The sequence below is a fragment of the Sipha flava genome, unplaced genomic scaffold (genome assembly GCF_003268045.1).
Source record: "Sipha flava isolate LNK unplaced genomic scaffold, YSA_version1 0_pilon_pilon, whole genome shotgun sequence".
Taxonomy (NCBI): Eukaryota; Metazoa; Arthropoda; class Insecta; order Hemiptera; family Aphididae; genus Sipha; species Sipha flava.
Genome location: NW_020271713.1, coordinates 223,582 through 247,143, shown reverse-complemented (window position 1 = coordinate 247,143; position 23,562 = coordinate 223,582). Strand labels below are relative to the sequence as shown.

Sequence of the window (23,562 nt, the reverse complement as noted above, 5' to 3'; positions counted from 1 at the left end):
ATTTACATATTGGAAAAACATAATTTGCACATTTGATTTGACCTGATGAATATTTATTATTTTAAATTTCGTAAATCTGATTTTTCCATTTCAAACTTGCCTGGGAATAAACTGAATGTGTATAATTTAATGATGCATTTTTATTGGTTTTCGAACAGTTAATCTACGTAGTTATTAAAAATTCGTTAATATCTGAGAAAAAAATTATATTTTTGAATTCTTTGAGTAAACATTCACATTTTTCATTTAAAATCAATAAAATGAAATTAAAATATTTGTGCGCAACATTATTCTGTGTTGCACAAGAATAGTGTTTACGTTATTGTTTTATATTTTAAATTATTCATTAGCAAAAAGACGAAACCTAGGATTTATGATTAGTGGGATGAAGCTAATGGTGTTGTTTTTTAAATTCACAAGGTCTGAAAGATTTTATGTATGATAATATGTGACATTGAAGAAACTGGATAATCATTTTTTTACCAGGCAAAGCATTTAAAAATGTAGAACATCAGATCACGTCTTCATTAATTTTTTCCTCATGGAAGTTTTTTTATTTCTGTCTTATGTTTGAATTTCAAATTTCTCAACTTTTATTCGTGTCCGTCAATTATAGAATATTTTTTAAAGCCATTTACTCATTGTATAAATAATACTATTGATTGGATATTTAGATTTGAATCAAATAAAATATTCTCAAAAATACTAAAATTATTGATTTTATTAATGTTTCGACTATTAGTATAACATAGAATCTAATAATGACAATTATGCAAATATTATACACACCATTACATATAGTTTAACTCATAATGGACACAATGGTTTTCTTTCAAATTCAGATAATTATAATCAATGTATTATACTTACTTTGGAAAACTCAAAAAGAAGAAAATTGTCGATTATTTGATTAATAAATAACCGATATCCATGGATTAAAGTCAAATTAAGAAATCAGCATAAAATATGTAAGAACCCAATGCACGGAAGTAATTATGAGCACCTACTTTTCAATAAATAAGATATGGAGTAGTATATCTAGTAAAGTATTGATCGATTTAAATAACATAAATGGATGCTTAATTTTAATTTAAATAACTTTTGTTTAGAAATTATTTTTCTAAGCCTGTAAAAGAGTTAATTTGTATTAATTAAAATAATCGTAAAACTTAAACAGAAATTTAGTATGATTTGTACCCATACTATTACATATATTTTATATAAATTTTGAGTTAATGTTAAAGTCTTAGCAAATCGATCGAAAATATGACGTGACGTCATTGTGAGTATTTTCTTTAGAAGAAAAATTTGTTGAAATATCTTAAGTTATTTGTTTTGAATTATTCAGAATAAAATATATTTTATTTTCGCTGATGTTGTTGTTGCCAAGTATTGTAAATATTTTTAAATTAATGAAAAATTATGTAAGATATTTTTCGTTTATTATTTTGTTTATTATTTTTGTAACTAAAAAAAAAAATTCATTAAAAAATTATTAAAAAAAAAAATCCACTGTAAATTGTCATTTACATAGTGGATTTTTTTTTTTGATTTTTAAAATTTAATTTTCATTCCTGAATTCCTTAATTTTTCAGCTCATTTTTACTTTAATTTCAAATAACTATAATATAGTTAATATATATATTATGTTGTATTTTCAACTAAAAATATGACAATCTATTTATCTTTGTGTTTTAATCATTATTCTTAATATGTTTTACCACTCTGCTTATTCACTAGTAGTATCTATTCTGTATGAGTGGCTAATACTAGTTTTCAATATTTCATTAGTATTTATTTTTTAGATTTATTTTAATATGTATTTGCAGCTTTGATCTTGGGATATAATCAAATTACAATTTAACAAAAGATTACTCATATCGTTGACAATAAAGGAAAAAACAAATTTGTATTCATAATTGTTTTTTTTACGACTCTATACAGAGAATCATCCATAAGAAAAATACCCTTAAAACACTATGCGACGATTCGTTGAGCTCCGTTCAGAAACGTTTTATGAATATTTCAATTATTTTCAAGTATAACATAATCACTTTACATTACCGAATGAACTGTGATGATTCCACCAATAATCTATCTCTGTATCCTACTAAAAGATTCTATCATACATTATAATATGTAATCATACATATAGCTAAAATCTAAATTTATACCAACGATTTTCGGACCAAAGCCAAGTACCGACTGGTGTTTAAGCTTTAGTGTAAAAACTACAAGCAGTGATATTAAACCAACTAAATGAATAATTTTTCGTAATTGACGAATGTTAAAATATTAGGTATAAAAATTTAATTTCGAGAAGATAAATAATAATTTTCAATAAGCCAGTGAAAATTTAATAGTCTAAATTTAAGTTATTTTTTAAATTTACTAAATTAATTGAAAATACTATGACGTTAAAAATTGATTAAATTTTTATAACATCAAGTTTTGAATGAATACGAATAGGTAATACGTTTCCTCTTCATGAATACATTTTTACGTAGGTACTTATCTAAACTGACTTACATTATTTATTAGTTTTAGTATTAATATTTTATATAAAAATAACTAGTAATAATCATAATATTCGATCATTTAATATACGAGTATATGGTACACTATTATTATATTATTATGTACACACGTATTATTTTTTAATATATTTTAAAATATAAAATATAAATGTAACAATATAATTTAAAATTGTATTGGTGCTTATGTATAGGAATTAGGAACATACATTAAAGCTCAAAAATAAGTAAATATATTTACTTTAAAGATAATATAAAAAACAATTTGTCGACAAAAAGGAGAATAACCGGGGATTTGAAAATCGTGTATATTTTTGATAGTCAATGTACAATTTAATCGGCTCGTTTATTTTTAAATAATATAAAAATCACAAATTGTGTGTTAAATTGTCTATTGATAATTCAATATAAAATTAAAATAATTTATGCATCAAGGCTAAATCACAATATGTGATCTTTTTGGATGGGTTCGAGAATAATACGACGCATTTATAAATGGTTTCTCTCTTTGGATTGGACAATGTTTTTTTTTCACATTTACTCAAATATTTGCTTCACGTGGTCAAATTTCAGATATAATTTTGTTTTTATTTCAAATATGTTACGGGCATGTCAAATCATTTTTAAAAATTATGAATAATGTCGAAAAACTTATCGTTTGTTACGTAATAAGTAGCGCCCTTAGAACTCTAGATCCTTAGATCTCAGTAAAATCATTGGCCGTCGATCAATAATGAGTTATAATATCGTAGGCATAATCTTATAGCTTTCAATAAATATTTTCTACACCAAGCGTTTGAAAAGCTTTTTCATCGTCTTTACTTCTAAATTTTATCTTACTATTTTTATGGTACTTGCGGATTGACTTGAAAATTATTTATTTGTTACACACGTTTAACATGTTTTACCTAAGAATATTTTTTTATTAAAATATTAGCACATTTCACTTAGATACATTTTAAAATTTTTAAAAATCTATAGTCTACATTTTGACAGCTAAAAATAGGTAAACAGTAACTACTATTGTCAAGTTTTATGAAATCTATAAGTAATACAATTATTTAGATAATGATTAGTTAGGCTATCATTCTTCTTGTAACGTATTCGTAAAAATGCAATATAATATTATTCATAATAAGGACTACAAGGAAATATTTTTAATTATTAAATAGCCAATATGTATGTATGTATGTCATATAAATATAGAGCATCAAGTGTTTTATCAATTTAATCAACAAATATTTTATAAATTGTTGGGTATTGTTTTTTAAAAATATATTAAATACTCGTATTGCCTGGTTATAATTAACATTGTAATTACCCTGAACATAATAATATTCAACATAGTAATACTGTTTATTCTATTCTTCGAGAAGCTTTTACAATACAATGTATCAATAATGAATCCAAATTTACCTAATCACTATTCAATTTAATACATTTTTTTTGCGCCGTGTTATTGTAGTATTAAATGTATGCATTGATTTAACGGTTTCAACTACTTTCACCTATCATTATTTCATAGTATTATTTTTGTCACTTTCTCTATTTCGGTCAAACACATATACAGATGCGTGAAACTCTACTCATTAATAGGCAATGAACATAAGTGAACATACTTATTTATTCTTCCTGACAGATATGTCAGCACAACGTGTATGTACGCAGTGGCCTAAACTGGGTGGTGCAAATGTGGCACTTGCAACACCACATCTAAAATATGGTGGTGCAAAGATATAATTTTGCACAACCAGAAAATCATTGAAATTTGTATACTTATACTATTATTTTCAAGAGCCAAGGAAATCAGCATACTAAAAACAAAATTTGATTGTTTTTTTTAATTAATATTATAATAATAAAGGTTTTAATGCTAAAATAATTGGAAAATTGGAATGTTGGAAATTATAAGTTGAGAATATGCCTCTGTACCACCAGCAATTGGATTCAATTTACGCTACTGTATATACGTACGTAACAGTTGAGTACCATTTTTCTTTTCAATTTCCTATACGTTTTTGGTTGTTTACGAAAATTCATTAGAATTGTACTTTAAACATAAAAGTACACTAATTGAAATCTACTGTGAAATGTTAAACGTAACAAAAATGTTTACATTATACTCATCAAAGTTTATACGCAGTCTTATGTCACATTTATGTTTACATTTTTATATGATTAAACATTTGTAGTCACTTTTTTCGACCAAAATATAAAATTAAAAATATTTTAACTACATTTCACTCTGTGTCACGTTCGTAAATAACCTGACTCAATTTAATCAAAGCATTAAGTAGGTACTATGTGAGTATATATATATAATATCCGGTGTGCCGTTGAAACAGTGTGTCCTGCGCGGGTCGACAAGAGAGTGTGTGTATGTATACAGTTAATTCACAGCAGGCGACGTACTATTATTATAAAAAAGGGTGGTCGGCCCGTTCTAAGGACTCACACAAACACGCACATTCGGCTGGCGCTAGTCGTACTATTATCATTATTATTATTTTTATTATTATTTTTATTGTTATTTTTTATCATTATTTGACGCAGGCGGTTCGCATTTTTCGTTCATTCGTTCACGGTCTCTCTCTCTCTCGCGTTCTCTTTATCCTTCTCTGCCTCACTATTTTCAGCTGTGGTGACAGGTGGCAGCAGTAAAAAGGTGGTGGAAGTGGCCGACTCGTGTATGGTAACGAAGTACATAATAACAATATACCGGTTTTACCATCGCCACTCGCTTTCTACTGGTATGCGATACCAGTCGAATGCCATGCACACGGTCCGCGAGCACCGACGTGAACGGCGGTCGTATTCCTTGTTGGTATCGGGCGTCGACTCGAAGAAGTCAAAACAACGTTCGATTCGACATCTGATCCTTGTCCAGGCAGTAGATCCAGCCGTAGGGTCCTGCACGCGATATACGTGACGTGGACAACGACGACGATAATTGGAGTATCAACAAACGACCAAGGACTCGCCATCTTTTTTTAATATTTCACGAGTAAGGCGCGTCGGTTAGCGTCGTAGACACACGACATGTTATATTATGTCCATCCGTGACCTGCGCGTGCGTCTCTCCTGACGATGAATTTTTTTTTTACGTTTTTTTACGGACGCGTTTGTCGTGTGTTTTTTAAAAAATATTTTTTCACGCTCTTGTTCCCGCAGTGACGGTGGACGAAAACGAAGTGAAAGAGCGGGTGAGAGTGATTCTGGAAGAAGGCTGTGACGTATCGGTCGACAAGAAGCGGTCCAAAGAATTACCGGAATGGTTCGACGAGGAATTGTTTACCAGGTAAAACGGTATTAGGTTTGACATGAACTAGTGTTAATTTTTTTATCGATCGTTTACACCGAGTAGACCACGCCGAAAAAGTCGAACTTTTATAAAATGTATATATAAATTGCGTCTTAATTGCGACCTAATAGAAAGCTACATTTTTACAAACACGCGTATGGTTTCGCTCAGGTTTATTCTTTCGCATCGTTATTACACAAAATATAAGTATAACAAACGAATCGGACATTGAAAGTTCTGTTCAGCGTATGCAATTATATTGCGCGCGCATTGGTGTACAGCGGACGTAATTATATTTCAAACGTAATATTTATATTACAATATAAGGACTGTAATTACTGACGATCATGTTGGTTTGGGTTTTAAATATATGCTACTACGTATTGTTCATATGTAAACAATGTTGTAAGCGAGTACAATTACGTAATTTTATAACCTAAACGTATTAAACATTTAAAATATTTTAAACAACTTATAATAAATAATCATTCAAAATTGTTTCAATCGTTTTTATAAATTTCATCCTTGTTGTATAGTATTTCAAACGTTGTTATCTCAACCCAAAGTAAAATTGTATTTATTATATAATTTTCGTTTTTATATTTAATTAGTCAACTCTGGGGATGGAAGCAAATTATATATTACAATGTAATAAATATTGATAAGAAGACAAACGTTTTTTATATAATTTATTACTTTTGTCGTTTAGTAAATGATAAATATTGATGGATTTATTATTTTATGTTTATTTATTTTATTAATTATTTATTAAATTTATTGCAACAAAGTTATAAATTCTATATATAACAAATAATTTATTAGCTCATAGTTTTATAAAATTATTTTCCGTTGATTTTCAATTAATAAAAACAATTTTGTGTAATTTAATTTGAATCGAAAAATAGTTTTAATTCTTTAAGTAAATTAAAATATGAAAACTGTTTTTGTACACCTATTTTTAACGAAGAAAATTTTAATTAATATACAATTTTTGTAAATTGACGTTGAAAAGATGGTAATTTTTTTATTCAAATTTACTATAATTAATATTGGAATTTGGTAGTTTATCGTTTATTAATTTAAATGGGTTAGTCATATTCTATTAACTTTACGGAAGTGTAATTTATATTAATAATCAAATTGAAACATTCATTATATTAACGTAAATTAACAAATTAAATTGGAAACTACAATTCATTATTATATATACATTTTTCAGAGGGCAGAAATACTTTTATACCAACTTCTACGCAATGTTTGTCTCGAAATTGATGGGTTTAATATTGGTATTAACAGTACCGACAATATTGGACGTATTAATACTTACAAATAAATCATCTGATCCTTACAACGCTTTTAGAAGATATCTGGACACCATTAGACACATGATTAGGTGGTATAATTTTGACCTAAAAGATTCCACTTCAAAGTGAGTAGAACCGTAGTATTTAAAAAAATATTATTACATCAATTAAATGTATAATACAAATACATAAAGTTGGAATGATGTTTATTTTCATTCAAAATTGGAACCTATGTAGTTGTATCTAAAATGTTAATAAATAATGTACATTTTCAAAAAAAAAAAAAAATTAGATGAAAACCAGTTTACTTTAATACAATTATTAGGTCCCAAAAATCTGTGTCAATTGTACATGGCCTTCATTGCGCTGCTAGTCGAACATCCGAGAAAGCTGGGCTTGGTCTACGAGTGTCCCAGAGAGACATGGCATTAACACAGTTCGGATTCATTGGTTTAATGTTGGTGAAGAAAAAAGAATTGGCTATAATTGGCACGGAAGAGGACGAAAGATCTATTGTGCATTTTTGGCGAACTATTGGATACTTGTTAGGAATTCAAGACAAGTGAGTCATTCATGGTTAAGTTTAACATATTGTATTTCAATAGTACTAGTGAACATTAATATTAATTAAACGTATTCTATAAGTTAAAGTTTAACAGCATATAATTGATTTTGGACATTTTAACTTCAGGTTCAACTTGTGCCAAGGAACTCTCGAAGAAGTCCGATGCGTATGTTCTATTATTTTGAAAGACTACTATGCTCCGGCTCTGAGGAAACCTACTCCGGAATTTAATCAAATGGTAGAGGCGCTGATCGATGGCATGAAACCCATTTCGCCTATGTTGGATTTGGATGCGTTCATGACGTATTTGACCGAGATTTGCGGCGTAACCGATATGGATAATCGGCTGTCTACTCGATACAGCCGGTGCATGTACAACATACAAACATACACGCACGACGTTTTGTTGACCAACAAATGGTTGGCTGTCATATTTCGACCGTTGTTGAACTACAACTTGAGGTTTTCTGTGTGGATCAACATCAAGTTTCCGTTCGGTGCGGCTTTTAGGTTCGGCACCAAAGTGTTCTCTAGAGTTCAAGAGACACCCCATCCGGTTCAAGTCCCCACGTCTTAGAGAATAGGAAAACCACTTTTATGGATTTTTTTGTTAAAGGCTAGTTCAGACTATGCCAGTAATTTAGTCAAGCAACAAGTATTTTAGTAACTAATCATGTATGAACAGGTCGATTTAGTCGAGTAGCTTAGTAAAATAATTTAGTTTAGTCAATCCATTCTATTCTATTTTTTTGGTCGAGTAGTACCGCCCCCTCTTTTCCGATTGATAACTAAATAAGCTAGTTTTGAGTCTGAACTAGTGATGGGCATAATCGATTGATTTCAATAATCGAAATATTAGTATTCGAGACATTTTTATAATCGAGAGATGTCTCGAAATAATCATTTGAAATATAATATAATTTTATTTATTAACGTTTTGAGAAATTTTTGTTGTTTTGTGGTTGAGTAATTTAAAAATTATAGCTATATTTTTATGTCAAACATTAAAATATAAATACATATATAATATATATAATTTATAAATATATCATTTTTCTCAGCACCAAAACGACTACTAATGTACTAAAACAGTTTTAAACTCTAGTTGTGTCTGAATACTTTTCAGTTACTAAACTGTTTAGTAGTTAGTAAATCACTTATCACTCGACTAAATTACTGGTATAGTCTGAACTAGCCTTAAGAAAAAAAAAGTACCTAGTTCATTAGTTACGCGTCTATTCGTTGTATAACTCGTGACGTGTATGAGCGAGTAGTTAACGAGTGTAGAATAGAAAATTAAAAAATTTAGCGACTCGACAATGCTCATTGAAATCTATGTACATAGCGTACGTAATCAATATATTCCACGATTACTATAGTCAATGACTCTAATCAAAATCACGCATAATTATAATGCCATATTCTAGTTATTTATATATAGTTAAGTAGTAATGGTGTAATGTTAAGGTATTAATTTCTATAGTTGTATTGTTATTATGCTAATTCATATTCATGTACGTGGTGAAGTTGGAAGGAGGCATGTATATGGGAAAAAGAAAGAAAATGGTTCTGTAGTCATTAGAATTAGTCATTAGCATCACTAAGTAAGATTAATAGATTTGTTAATAGTGGTTTATGGCGAATAAAGAATAGGTTAGCTATTTGATAGGTTGTTATAGTTAGTAAAATGTTACGTATTGAGTTCATTATCAAATTAAAAACTAGTTAGGTTATTAATAATTTTCACATGCACTACGAACTATTGATAATATTACATGACATGTTTTACTTAAAATTATTATTATAATTATTTTAAATTATTAAAACTTTACCATATTGTGTAAGACTTGTACATGGCAGGCTAACTTAGAATGTCATTGGGTAAGATAAATAAATAAGCTTGAGCATTTATTGTATTTTATTGTTAATTTAATTAATACGAATTTAAAATTTTAGTTTATAAATATGTATATTTTATTATGGATGTTTATATGTTTTAATGACAACGTACTCTGTATTATTTATTGTTCAAATAATCATTTTCTAATATTGAAATGTAATTATTTTTTTTGTACATGTATTAAGTTTCTTGTTAGGATTCAAAACTGTTATGTTGATCGATCTATTGTCAAAGATGATGAATTAATTATAAATACTTTTTTTTTTCGTCGTTTAGTGATACATTTATTGCTTTTTCCTGTTTACTCGGAAAACGTAGTTCAAAAACAATCGTGTATTTGTGAAAAATCGAATTCGCAGTTCGTAACATACGTGTGTAATTTTCAAGATTAAAAATTAAATCGTTTTATAATTTAATAATAGTAGTAGGTACTTGCATCGTATCAAACTTAATTTTTGGAGTATTATTTTTGAGGACCAGAATTGAACAAGTCGAATAGACTCGTGTAGGAGTCCTTTAATTTAGACCTATTTTCAAGGACGTATTTAGGGGGTGAGGGGTACCATCGCCCCGGGTGACACATTTTTTTGGAATTTTGTGGTGGAAGCATTTTTTTGTAACCATAATCCATCATCTATTTTCATTCGCCAATCAAAAAATGTTACTATTTTATGATTTTGTATAGCGACTATACGGAAATTTTTATTTTCATGATAATATTATCAAAAATTAACCGCGTAAAATCCGCAGATAATAAATATTATCTTTCTTGAAAAAATCGTATAAAACGTGTGTAGGGGTGGTAATAAAACTTTACCTGGGGCATCAAAACTCTAAATACTTCTCTGCCTATTTTCCAATAACATATAGTATTAACAAGGGGCATTGTCTATCGCTCTTCGACATTTTAAACACTTATTACGTATTACAATGTTTTCATTTTATTCTACGAATAACATTACAAGCAAAATAAGTAGAATATTTGTTAGTTCTATTTATTAAGTATCAAATTGTCGACAAATAAATTTTCATTTTTTCAGAGATTGAGGTCGAACCATGTCGATGATATATTATACTGAAATGTATAATACCTAAATACGATAAAAAAATGTATAAAAAAAAAAGAGATTGTAATTTATGTAGTTTTTTTATTTAGTCAAATTTAACTTGTTACTTAAGTTACGTGTATTTAATTCATTAACCCATCGAACTAATGAATAATAAGGACACTTTAATAATTAAATAAGTCTAGTTCTCTAGAAATCTCTCATATCTTACAATTAATTATTTTTATGATTTTATTAATATAAAAACATTTTGAGCAATAATTGATAAGGATTACATCTTAAAAAAAATTTAATAATTAAATATTCTTAAACAGTTAAATAGTTTTATGATGAAAGTAATTATAAAATCTCAAGAAAATAGAATAAGGACTTTTTATCATTTCTTTAAACATATTTTTGGACTGTAAAATTGTGTCAAAAGTTTCACATAATATCTCATTAGATCATAAATTGTACTGCGCAGGTAATACAAATTAAAAATCAAATTTACTGTTCACTATTCCGCAGAAATGCTTTTAACTTTGATGAAAAACCGAAAACATACGAAATAAATGTTTTAGAACAAAAGTATTTTATAAATTATGTTAAATAAAATATATTTGTATCTATGTAATTATATATTTTATAGCTAAAAAATGCAATAAAAGCTCTAGATAAAGCGCTATTAACAAAAAAAATTAATAAATCATAATATTTGGTCCGGTCAAGTTATTACTATAAACTTATAAATATTTTTACCGTTTTCAATTGAAAATTGTAATATGAAATAACTTTTCATTATTATTAGCGATGAATATGAATCGTGCGTTTTTGTTAAGCGTATTTTTTTTTTTTAGATGCAATGGTCTTTTAATTCAGTATTTTTAAACTTAAAACTTAAGTAAAATCACGTAATTACTTGATTAATACGTGATATATTTGAACTACAACCGTTTGAGATAAATATTCAACATATTAATACGTTTTGTCAACTTCCACTCAGAATAATTTTTAGAATGCCATTATTTATTGTTTTCACATTTTTTAAATTTCTAGAAATCTAACTTGACAAAGAACAAATACTAAGGGTTTTTGTATTTTAACAAATATTTCTAATTTTTTGGTATCCGTGCACTGAAAACATTAAAGTTCAAATGAAAATATTATACAATAATTTTTCTATAGATTAACGGTACGATTTAAATTTGGTGTTGGACTGCCACGAACAGTGGCGCAACCAGAAGGGGGTTAAGGGGTTGTGACCCCCTCCCCCCTGAAATTTCTCCGAGGCCTAGTATAGTAACCTATATAATACAGCAGTGATTTCAATTCAAAACGTTTTCTTAGAACTTATTAAAATTATATTATTAGTTATTACTGTGGTGAAACATAATCACAGTACTCCCTCTCTTCGGTATGCCTGACGTGGTTGGATCATCACCCATCATGACCAGTGATATCTCCAATAAAGATCAGCTTACCATCTTGGTCCGTTATGTTCATTTAGAACAAAAAAAATAAGAGAAGAAGTTTTACAATTTGTGGAAGTTACTGATGTAAGTGGCAAAGCATTAGCACAAACAATACTTAAAATTCTTGAAATTATGGGACTCGAATTGAATGATTTAATTGGACAAGGCTACGATGGAGCGGCGGCTATGTCTGGGAAATTTAATGCAACACAAAAACATATCAATGATAAATTTATATATCTACTGTGGAGCACATAGCCTAAACTTGGCTATTTCATTTAGTTGCAATGTAACTGATATTCGAAACTGTATAGGCACAATGCAATCTATAGGTAACTTTTTTGGCTATCCTAAAAGGCAAAATATATTTAAAATATCAATTTAAAATGAATTACATGAATCAAAATTGAAAAAACTAAAAAAAATTTTCCCTACAAGGTGAGTTGAGTGCCATGACGCTGTACTTGTGTTTCATGAACTTCAACCTGCAGTTGTGGATGCACTTAATGAAATATCTATTTGGAAAGATACTGAGACTAAAAGACTAAAAGGATTGGCAGTTCTCAATATACACCAGGATATTTATGTTGATACATCGATGATAATTGATAAAATGGCTATAACTTCAAAACGAAGACTCAATATTAATTTATAAGTGTTTTTTGTTTTTTTTTTTTTTATAAATACGACGTTTATTGTTTTATTTCTTGTAATATATAATAATATTATATATATGGCAATACTAATTGAGAAATTTATACAGTGTTATATTAACATTAATTATGTAATATTATTAACCAGACAGAATTTTAGCTTATATGTATATTGTAGTAATGTAACATTGTAACCCCCCCCCAAAATTTTTTTCTAGTTGCACCACTGGCCACAAAAGCACTTAATCATGTTCGTGATAACCACCCTTAGGATATTTATTTTTATCAATTAAACTATTCGTGTAGTCAAAGAACGTACAAAATGTGTACACACAGTACACGACATACTTGAATATAATATCGCTACCTATTTGATTATTTAAAAAAATACGTTTATTAATACAATATTTACGAATAACTACAAACATGCATTCATATCACACAGATGATATAAAAAATAAAAACAAATACAATATAATATAATTTTTAAACGAAAAGAATAATCACAATAATAATTTATGTATGAATTCTACTGAATAGTAGATATCTACAAATACATTTGTGTATATATAGTTGTATTTTATTTTATATGAGGAAAAAATTAGTTTCCAAGAAAACTATTCAAATGTTATTACTGTATTGTAAAATTGATGGTTAATAAGTTATGTTTTAGTCGATGTTGTCAATAATTTTGATATTGAGTTATTCATGATTTTAGTTATGATCAAGTTTGAGTTGCTTATTTTTTAAATCTATAATAATCTAAAATTTTTTTAGTTTTTCATGAATTTACCTGTATGTCTTATTCTCAAATTTATATATTATTATAAAACAATGTTGTTCCGGTAGAAGAACTATGCGTCCTTCTTTCATTATTATTATTATTTAAATGATAAACTATTAAAGTTGATAAATGATAAAATGTTGTGATTATTGATTTGTTGTATATTTATTAATTATTTCACATACCTAAGTAAATATGTTTCATTGATACTGTTTATTTAAGTTGTATATAAATTATTATATTAATGATAATAACTATAGTACAATGATATTAGCAACTAATTAAATATGTTCAGTTTAATCTTTCAAATTTTTACCATTAATTAAATTAGTTAAAATAAAAATGAATATGATGTGATGAATAACTATTGTAACTATTTTTAGTGTTAATAATATATCCACTTAAATCGATTTTTGGGTGAAGGTTGGTATAAAATATTTACTGAATATCTCATTATATATTACAATTATTGACATTAAACATAAGAGTATCCGGAATAGAATGATTTTGTTTTCTTGTACTAAAAGTGATAGTTTTGAAACCTAAAAAATCAGATAGGTAATTACCCGATTAATAGTATTACTTAAAATATTGAAAATTAAATTAAACTTTAAATCGCAGCAACATAGTTGTACTAAAAATCTATAACATTTACCGAATAAAAGTTATTTGTTCATAAAAAATTATTTACCAAACTAGTATTATTGATGAGTTATTTTTCAAAATTGAAAACCATTAAGTAATAGTGAAGAAATAATACAAATAATACCGTTGCATACATATCTATTTTATATATCAGACCTGTACATTTTACCAAGAGATGGCGTTGTATCTATGTATATTATCGTAGAGTGTAATCGGATGCAATATAATACTATTATTTCATACTTATTTGCATTTGACGTAACCCGTTAATTAATATTATAAAAAAAATGAAATCGATCATACTAGTTTATTCGTTCAAGTGAAGTGTATTACTAGATTTTTTTCGAATATTTAAATGACGTGTTTCATTTATACCAATCGAGTTAAACACATTAATAGAAAATTATAATTTCTCAAATATTTTGTCTTTAATTGGTAATGCATTATTGTATTATTACTGCTAGTGCGTTATTGTGATGATAATACTGTCATGTCCATCACCAGTCGAGTTGATTTTGTTGGAACAGAAAACGCAAATCACAAATGTCCACATGAAAGGTTTGGCCATTACACATAACAGAGTATAAGATTGAGTGAAAAAATAAAAATAAAAATATTCGTTTATCAAAGGTTAGTCCATTAATCCAATCTGAAATTTTTTCGTGATTGTTTTTTTTTTCTACGGAATCGTCCGAGCGGACACCGCCGTGTTACTACACAATCATTTTGTTCAATGGTGGTCCGCTGTCGGTGAATTTTCTTGTCGATTTATTAACATAACACATTACTCTATCTGCGTACATCGCGGCAATTCACTGGGCGTGCCAATTAATACGCGTACGATATACGATATAGCAGCACAATACGAATAATATCAAATCAACATACAGCAAATGTAGGTATCACCAGGGGCGGAACTAGGGGGTGGAAGACTGAGATTCAACCCCAGGAGTAAAATTTTAGAGGGTGTAATTAACTAACTAATTTGATATTTTTAACTTTGTTCAATACCGATATTCGATTAAAACTCAATAAGTATGATTGTATATTGATTGTTAGAAAAAAATTCTCGAGAAGAGTATTTGGTTATTGGTCTATGGATATAAGGCGTAATTTTATCATTTTCCCCGGGCATAAAAATTCCTAGCTCCACCTCTGCGTATCACGTAATGTAACACGGTATCGTCAAGTTCTGGCGGTTTTCGAGTGTCACGCGTAACGCGCGTAATATCGAAATATACAAAATCAACTGTATAGACCCGCGTTACACACGACGATTAATTACCGTATAGACGTCAGCATCCAGTGCTTAAATTAACATATTTTACCGTATACGATTGAATTAAACGTTACAAGCTTATAATAGCGTTTAATGTAGGAAATACGTATATTTTACGTAGTTTCTAAAAATAGGATCAATAGACTACCTGCCACGAAAATAATAAATGTTGGCGGTTTTGGTTTTTTTTCTTGATGTGAACCACGGTATGCTTCAATTGAGACTCCATGAAAAAATAAAATAGATATAATATAACCATATGTAATTAATTTAAACGGATCACAATAAAATTTGTTTAGCAAATAGAAATCACTATTTTTTTATATATTTTTTTTAATTTTGTCATGTACTATAAGCTTAGATCAAATATGGTTGATCGGATGTGACCTGTCAATGACCCGTTCCTGAGAACTACAGTGTTAGATGATATACTAGTGTGTATGCAATTCATTGCAGGAAATTCCTGATTCTCGTGGTCCCTGTAGCATTACCCTAGGTATGATTCCGATTTTATTAGCTTCGTCCTGGGTTCGCGATAATCCCGATGTAAAAAAAAATTCCTGGTATATTGCGAGTACTCGTCGGCGAGATTTGTACAATATTCATTTCTCAGCCGATTCCAAAAGTTTTCAAGATCCGAATGTCCACGCATGTCCCCGAATGTTTTCCATTTATGATATAATAATATCAATACCGAACTGACAACGGATAAAGTTGATATGAAACATTAAATTTTACAGTACACGGTCACCGTATCTATACGAGAACCAGTCGCGATGCTCGTGTGAGCATGATTAGTCATGATTTCACACTGCACAACCGCTCAGTACGAATTTTTATGGTTTTCAACGCCGTCGTGTGTATATTATTATGTTAAACGACGTTGTTTGGAACAAAAAAAATTACAAAATCGTCGAAAAAAAAACGTAATCGCTTGCATTAAACATAATAAAAGCAGGTTTTCAACAATAGAAAATTATTTGTAGTTTCTATATTATTACTATACTATAAAATAAATGATATGACTTATATTATGGTATTATTCAACTGTTTGTATAATTTATGATTTTCATTCAAGGACAATATTACACTATGTTTAAAATTATGTCGTTACAATAGGTCTTAATTTTTGCCGTTTTAAATATTGCGGATCCGTAAGATTTTCTGTTTCCAATTTTACCATGCCACCGCGTTAATTTCCAACGTTAGGCTAAGTGGTGTACATATAATTTTTTTTTAACGATAAATCTTCTTATACAAATTACTTCAGTAACAAAATATTCATATTTTTAGTTATGACGTAGTTCTATCCTCTAAACACAAATTTGGCAGAAAATATTTATTTATGCATCATACTTATAATAAAAAAAAAAGTAATATTAGAACTAAAGATTGCTTATAGAAAAAAAAGAAGTTCGAGGGAAATATCTATCTAATCACTCCTCATAAATACGTCCCTGTGTTCCGTAATTAACTCAGCAAGTAATGACATTTTTACTCCGATTTTTTTTTTTTTGTTTTTAAAAATGTATATTAAATAATACAATACAGTAAATTTGATAATTATTAGAGTTTTGGACAAAGGATTCATAAGAAAAAATAAAATAAGCATTGATATTATTTTACAGATATGTACGAAAGTTATATATTTGAAATTCAGGGCCGGATCTAGGGGGGGGGGGAAGCCGGGGATTTATCCCCGGGCGTAAAATTTTAGAGGGTGTGATTTTCGTAGTTATTAACAACTAATTTGATATTTTTAACTTCGTTAAATACTGATATTAGGTTAAAACTCAATAAGTACGATTGTATATTGATTAAAGAATACAATTTATTTGAGTATTTGTTTATTAGTCTATGGATAGGGCGTAATTTTAACATTTCACCCGGGCGTAAAAATTCCTAGTTCCATCTCTGTTGAAATTAAAGGATTCGAGTGACGAAGTTTTTTATGGAATATTTAGATGTGTGTTCAGGGATGAATATTATTTTTAAGTTTGATTAGATTATGGTTTGATGCTCAAAGGTGAATTCCATAAGAGGCCAAAGAAATGATGATAAGTTTGTATATTAAGATTTATTTTTCTTGAAATGGTGGATTCGATTTTTTAGGAGTCCATGGTTGGTTCGCCATTCCAATTGCTTACGGATTTTTCAACGTTCTCGGAACGAAAACGTAATTCTTCGCGATAATTCCGTTGAAGTCGTAATGTATAACTATGAGAAAAAGCCGCGGATACAGCTATTATAAAAATCGTACTCGTAGGTATATTATTATGACGTATAGGCTCGGGAAATCATTATGTATAATATTATGATATGCGCTATTCTCTCATCCTCGCCCGCCGAGCGCAAACGATACGCTTACATATCGAATATTTTTACCGAGGCGAGAGAGATCGTGACGTGATGGCGTTATCATTATTATTTTTATTATTACTACACATATTCGATCCCGTACCGAATTATTATATCAGTCATAGATCACGCGCACGCTCGCGCACGTAACATCTCGTTGTTCGCGTCGTCGTGTTTGTAGTGCGTCGTTCGAAAACGCGCTGGACCCGCCGCACAAGTGACGGGATCCGAATTCATAATTCGGCTATACATCGACGACACGTATCGCTCATAATACACACCCTTTATACATCCCGTCCGGGATCTATAGGTCTCATTCGTGTACGCGCGCGCCCGCCGTAAACACACTTTTATTTTATTTTTAATCTAACGCAAATTGCCGGTTACTCATCGTCGCCGACATTCTCGCCTCGAAACGTTTCCAAATCCGCCCTCTAATTATAATATACATATATATATATATATATATATATGGCTGGATTTTCGTGCGCGGCTCTACCCCGTCTCTCTTCTTCGAGATCTCGATTAAACCGGACTTTCCCGATCGCGCGGGGGCTGGCGGACGGACTCCGCTATAAGATTATCGTATATCGGTAGGTAGGTACGTTTCACACCCTAATCGCGAGATCGTTTTCACATGATGCCCACGACGTGGCCTTAATTGAAACCGACCGAGTACCATACGTTCCGCTTAGGCACAACACATTGCAGTGTTACGACGTGCCGTATACGCATTGACGGTCGTACGTACAATACTGTCGACACGCGTCTGAATGTGTGTACATTTAATTCACGGCTATAATTCAGGTGTTGCGTTGTTATTATCGAAATACTACAATACGTAATGATTCTCATTTTTTACACCAACAATAAATTTAGGTACAATACAAATTGTGGCGTTAGTACATATCAGGTATAGCGTCAAATGGTATTATATGTAATTAGATTACTATTTTTTTTTAAAGATTTTTACGGATAAAAAACGTCTTGTGTTTTTATTTTTTTTTCTTTCAATAAAGAAAAGAACTAATTTAAAACGTCGTGGAAACGAACGCGTTGGATCTCGATTCTGTTATGGCGATCATTTAGCCTGATCATTTAGAACCGCTTGTATTTTACAGATGACCGAATATGCACTACTTGCACCCGAACAATGTTGGAGCAAATTGCTTAGAACGCGATTTATTCGTACGTGTACGCGTACCGTTCCGGACTCGTATCCATTGTTTTTTTTTTTTTTTTATTATGATGGCTGAGTGGAGGGTGGGTTGATAAATATTACAGCAGCGTATTGTGCCTAACTTGCTGTTTGTCATTAAATACTATATTGTTCGTAAAGATAAATAGCAATAAATTTAGCAACGATAATAATGAATAAAGCCAATGCATTTAAATTAAAAAGTAGAAGGCGTTTTTATAAATTGTAGAGACCAGAGCTTCACTCATTATTGCTTCTTTTATAAACATACACGATATACCTAGATCACTTGTTCGTTTAGTCTGTGGATACGTAATATTAACAATAATGTGTTAACTTCGAAGAGAATTTTTTCATTAATGTGATAATAATTTTGTTTAAATTAAAAACAATAACTGATTATTTATCCTTCACTTTGCGAGATGTACGTCTATTATGTATAAATTGCTGCCTGTATTCTGTGTTAAAAGTGTGTTAACAAGTTTCGGCATAAGGCAATTATAAAAAAACTGTACTATTATAAGTTAGAACTAAAACAAGAATAGCTTGTTTAACTATTACACGTATAACTATTAATTTCGTAAGTTTAAATCGTTTTCCCTATCCTTTATTGAAATCTCCCTTTCTTAAATCACTTACACCATTCCAAGTCCTCGAATCGAAAATAAATATATATATATTTGCTGTGCGAAACGTACAGTAGTAATGGGACGTAACGATGAAATAAGGCTCAGGAACAGTTTACTTGCATACAAATATATGTCAGCAATGAACTTAAATAAACTTAAATTAACTTATATACACACAAAACCTTATTATCACAGGTTGGTGGTGGCGATCAACGGGACGTAAATAAAACGGGTGTGTGTGTGTGGGAGAGAAAGAAATAGAGAAATATATATAAAGATATAGAGAAACCGAAATGAAATCTACGTGTGTTCTTTAGATATGAGGTGAGGTGGGGAACTGAAAGGTAAGGTAATACCGGAGGTGATTATACGCGCGTACTGCGGCCGCGGTCTATTTGGTATCAAATTAAAAGGTATATATGTTCAAAGCCACACGTAGTTAATCAACCTGATTACAGCGGTGATTTATATCGGATACAACGAGCAACAACAACGATAATATTATAATATAATAACACACTTGCCGATGCAACTATAACTAATTGATCGACCATCACGATTTGTCCAAATTATCTGCCGCCGCTTATAATTTTTAATTTTTTTTTCCTATCCATAGACACGTTCGTGCGCGCTTTCTATATGTACTATGCGGATATAATATACGGTTGTTTCGAAACACTGCCACTTGCTGTTTAAACTGTACAATATTTTTTATAATAATTATAAATTATAATAACATCTGCGTGAAAACGATACGACGAATCGCAATAACAGTATTGAATCGATTGGGTTCGTCGATATAGGAAATATGCAATACCGCGATATCGACAATACACCCACATAATAATAAACATGATGATCACCATCGACTGGTATACAGATATACACGTACACCGTAGTCGAACAAAATTTTCAAGTTTCACAATTTGCGCGCAGGATCCCACGACTGCGAGTATAGTCTAAAGTGTTGACCTCCTTGTGAACGGTCGGTTCTCGTACACGTATGATTACTGCAGTTTGTGTTTTCAAATAAAATAATGGAATAAAAGATATGCACGATATTACTATGCAACTAAATGTTTGTAAAGGCTTAGTTATTAGCGTGAATTATCATAGTAATTTGTAACTGTTTGGACCATTTATAGGTTTATTTTGGTATCCATCTGACAGCCGATGACAACCTGGCCCGATGACCTATGGGTTAAGCGGTGTAGTGATCTTTCACCCACACCACAGAACCCATAAGTATTGTGTTCTTAAATTCATATAACAGACATAAAATATAATTTAAATCGGATTACAATAATTTATAAAATATAAAGATAAAATTACAAAGATTGTATATGTCACACGGCTCCACGAATGGTTACCGGAAAAAAAAAAACTTTTATGTTAAAAATGTCCGACGTTGGCTGTTCCCAAAAACCCGCTGTTGATGATCGCTTTTTCGTGTCGATGGCCAGTTTAGTTTCGGCCCTTCATGAGCCTCGTGTTGTCTGTTTAGTGTGTCATAGCCGGTTGTAGAACAATAATAATAAAAATATTGTCGCACTCATAATACAAGTGGACGGTCGGGCGTTTCACAACCGAATGAAACATTTTTGTTATCTTACAATTGCCTTCTTTGCATCATGTACAATGGAAAAGTGCAGTACAAAGTTCAGCGTTTTCGCAGATGCAACGGTCTCAGAGTACGGATACACCGGAACAACCTATGGAATGGGATCGCGCGGTGGAAAGCTATATTTGAATAATCAGTTTAATGACTTCCACCGATGCACTAACTATTGAACTACCTAACAATGATCAAACTGTATTATGGCAATTAGTGGACGTTACAAGTTTCTCGAAACGAACGGTGTTACGAATTTTCTCTAATATCACATAAATTATGTATACAATGATTACAATAGCATAGAAAATACACTTAGTTCTGTCCCAAATGGTACGAACGTAATCATCAGTTAACCAAAAGTTTCTGCGCGCAGCTCTTCGTAAAAATAATATTAGGTCAGGTAGGAGAGTAAGCACAAATAAAACATACTCTTTTGGATATTTTATTATAATATATGTTAATATATTGCGCTTGGCTTATTTTATTAGTAAAATAATTTTCTAGTGCATTTATGAACAGAGGCGGATTTAGGTATGTAGAAGTGGTCACTGGGTGGAATGCATTATGGGGGTCCCTTATACATAAACGAGAAAATATATTATTTTTATTTATTAAATAATATTTACTATCTTATTTAGTAGTAATAATAATTAACTATTTATTTAATAATAAATAATTATAAAAATAGTGAAATCGAGTATAAGTAATATCCAGGGTCGTATTTAGAAATTTGACACCAGGGGGCAACAATAAAAAACGCTTTATTATACCAAATATAAATTTCTGCGGTTTGAAAATGATCTTTCTGAAGAACAATTCATTGCTGGTGTACACAAACACATTCTAAGTGCAATGTCAACAAAAAGTTAGATTGTAAATCTTTGTATCTATCGACAGTACTCGACCGTTACCGAGTATGTGTGTGTGTGTGTGTGTGCGTCGTGACACCTTGATTGGCAATATATATATTTTTTTTTTTTGAGATACACTTTTTATTTTGCAAAGAAGTTTCACTTCAAAAATATTAGTTCATTAAATATTGAAAATATAAAAAATTAGCCGCCCTCTCATATTCAGCCACCCGGGGCAACTGCACCCTGTAGCTCCCTCTAAATACGACCCCGGTAATATTATCACAATATTATATTTGCTTTATAAAAATACGAATCTTTTAAAACTGTGTTAGTTTAAGTAATTAATTAATGAAAAATAAAAATAATAATTTCAAGTAATTAAAATTAAACTTTTATCAAGATCCTAGAACATCGTTCATTGTCAATAAACACAAATACATCTAATATTAGTTAAATAAAAATTAAATTTTAAATATCCGAGTACAATTCAATATTATTTAATTAAATACCTGTATGTTAAAATATAAACAAAATATTTTTCTATGCTTTAATTTAAATATCATAAAATTGCGAGGGCATTGCATTTGTAGAGCCTTTAAACAGCAGCCCACTTAACCTCCTCACCTAAATTTGCCCCTGTTTACCTGTAGTAAATTTTCACAAAATTGAAATGTTTGATTAAACCGATGATAAGTAATTTATGGTTTTTACATATATACGTAAAATGTTTTCGTTTTGAATTCTGCGATATTTCGGTTGATTTTTTTTTACCAAAATAAACGAAAACTATATACACAATTATTATTATTGTTTTTGTTATTATAGTTAAGATTTTTGATCGATTGCGCTTATCGGCTATGTACGCGGCTGCTACTACTGCTTTATAATATATACGTATAATATGCAATCATGATCCAATACAGGATTGTAAATCGTTTGTGCGACTCTCACTAATATTTTGGCGTGAAATTCCAAAAATATTTAATATTTCGATCGTCGTTTATTTATTTATTTCCCGTTCTTACACTGGGTATATCTATACACACACACGTAGGTATATTATGAGCGCACACGCACTGTCAGCTACGGTTTATTGGAGGAATCTATCTGGGACATACTATATATACGAGCCGGGTCTTGCGTCGCACACACATACACACACATACACATATTTATATATATATATTTATATATATTATACGAGTATATTATGTTTACGTACAAAAGAGGAAATAAAAACGAAATATAGTTTATTTAAGATGCCACATACACGTTGCCCACATAATTTGTTTAGTACTATCTTGTGCGGACGATCTCCGAGTTCCCAAAAACCAGTTATGTCCACGAAATAATAAAAATAAAGAAAACATTGAACGATACGGTATGTGTATATGTGTGTGTGTGTGTGTGTGTGTGTGTGTGTGT

General features: G+C 29.9%; 1 protein-coding gene across 2 annotated transcripts; it reads left to right on the top strand.

The window, feature by feature from the left end:
* Positions 1-2,412: 2,412 nt before the first annotated feature.
* Positions 2,413-8,436, top strand: LOC112687342. Of its 2 annotated transcripts, none has more exons than XM_025560110.1 (5): positions 2,413-2,507; positions 5,706-5,832; positions 7,055-7,264; positions 7,465-7,701; positions 7,831-8,436. In XM_025560110.1, the coding sequence occupies exons 3-5, from the start codon at positions 7,089-7,091 to the stop codon at positions 8,279-8,281; spliced, it is 864 nt and encodes a 287-aa protein (XP_025415895.1). In that variant the 5' UTR covers positions 2,413-2,507; positions 5,706-5,832; positions 7,055-7,088; the 3' UTR covers positions 8,282-8,436. The 2 variants fall into 2 exon arrangements, with proteins under 2 accessions (XP_025415895.1, XP_025415808.1); XM_025560023.1 differs by lacking the exon at positions 2,413-2,507 and adding an exon at positions 4,857-5,538.
* Positions 8,437-23,562: the final 15,126 nt, after the last annotated feature.

Coding starts and splice junctions, on each gene's coding strand:
- LOC112687342 (XM_025560023.1), top strand. Junction 5,833..7,054: donor GACGAGGAATTGTTTACCAG/GTAAAACGGTAT, acceptor TACATTTTTCAG/AGGGCAGAAATACTTTTATA. Junction 7,702..7,830: donor TTGTTAGGAATTCAAGACAA/GTGAGTCATTCA, acceptor TTTTAACTTCAG/GTTCAACTTGTGCCAAGGAA.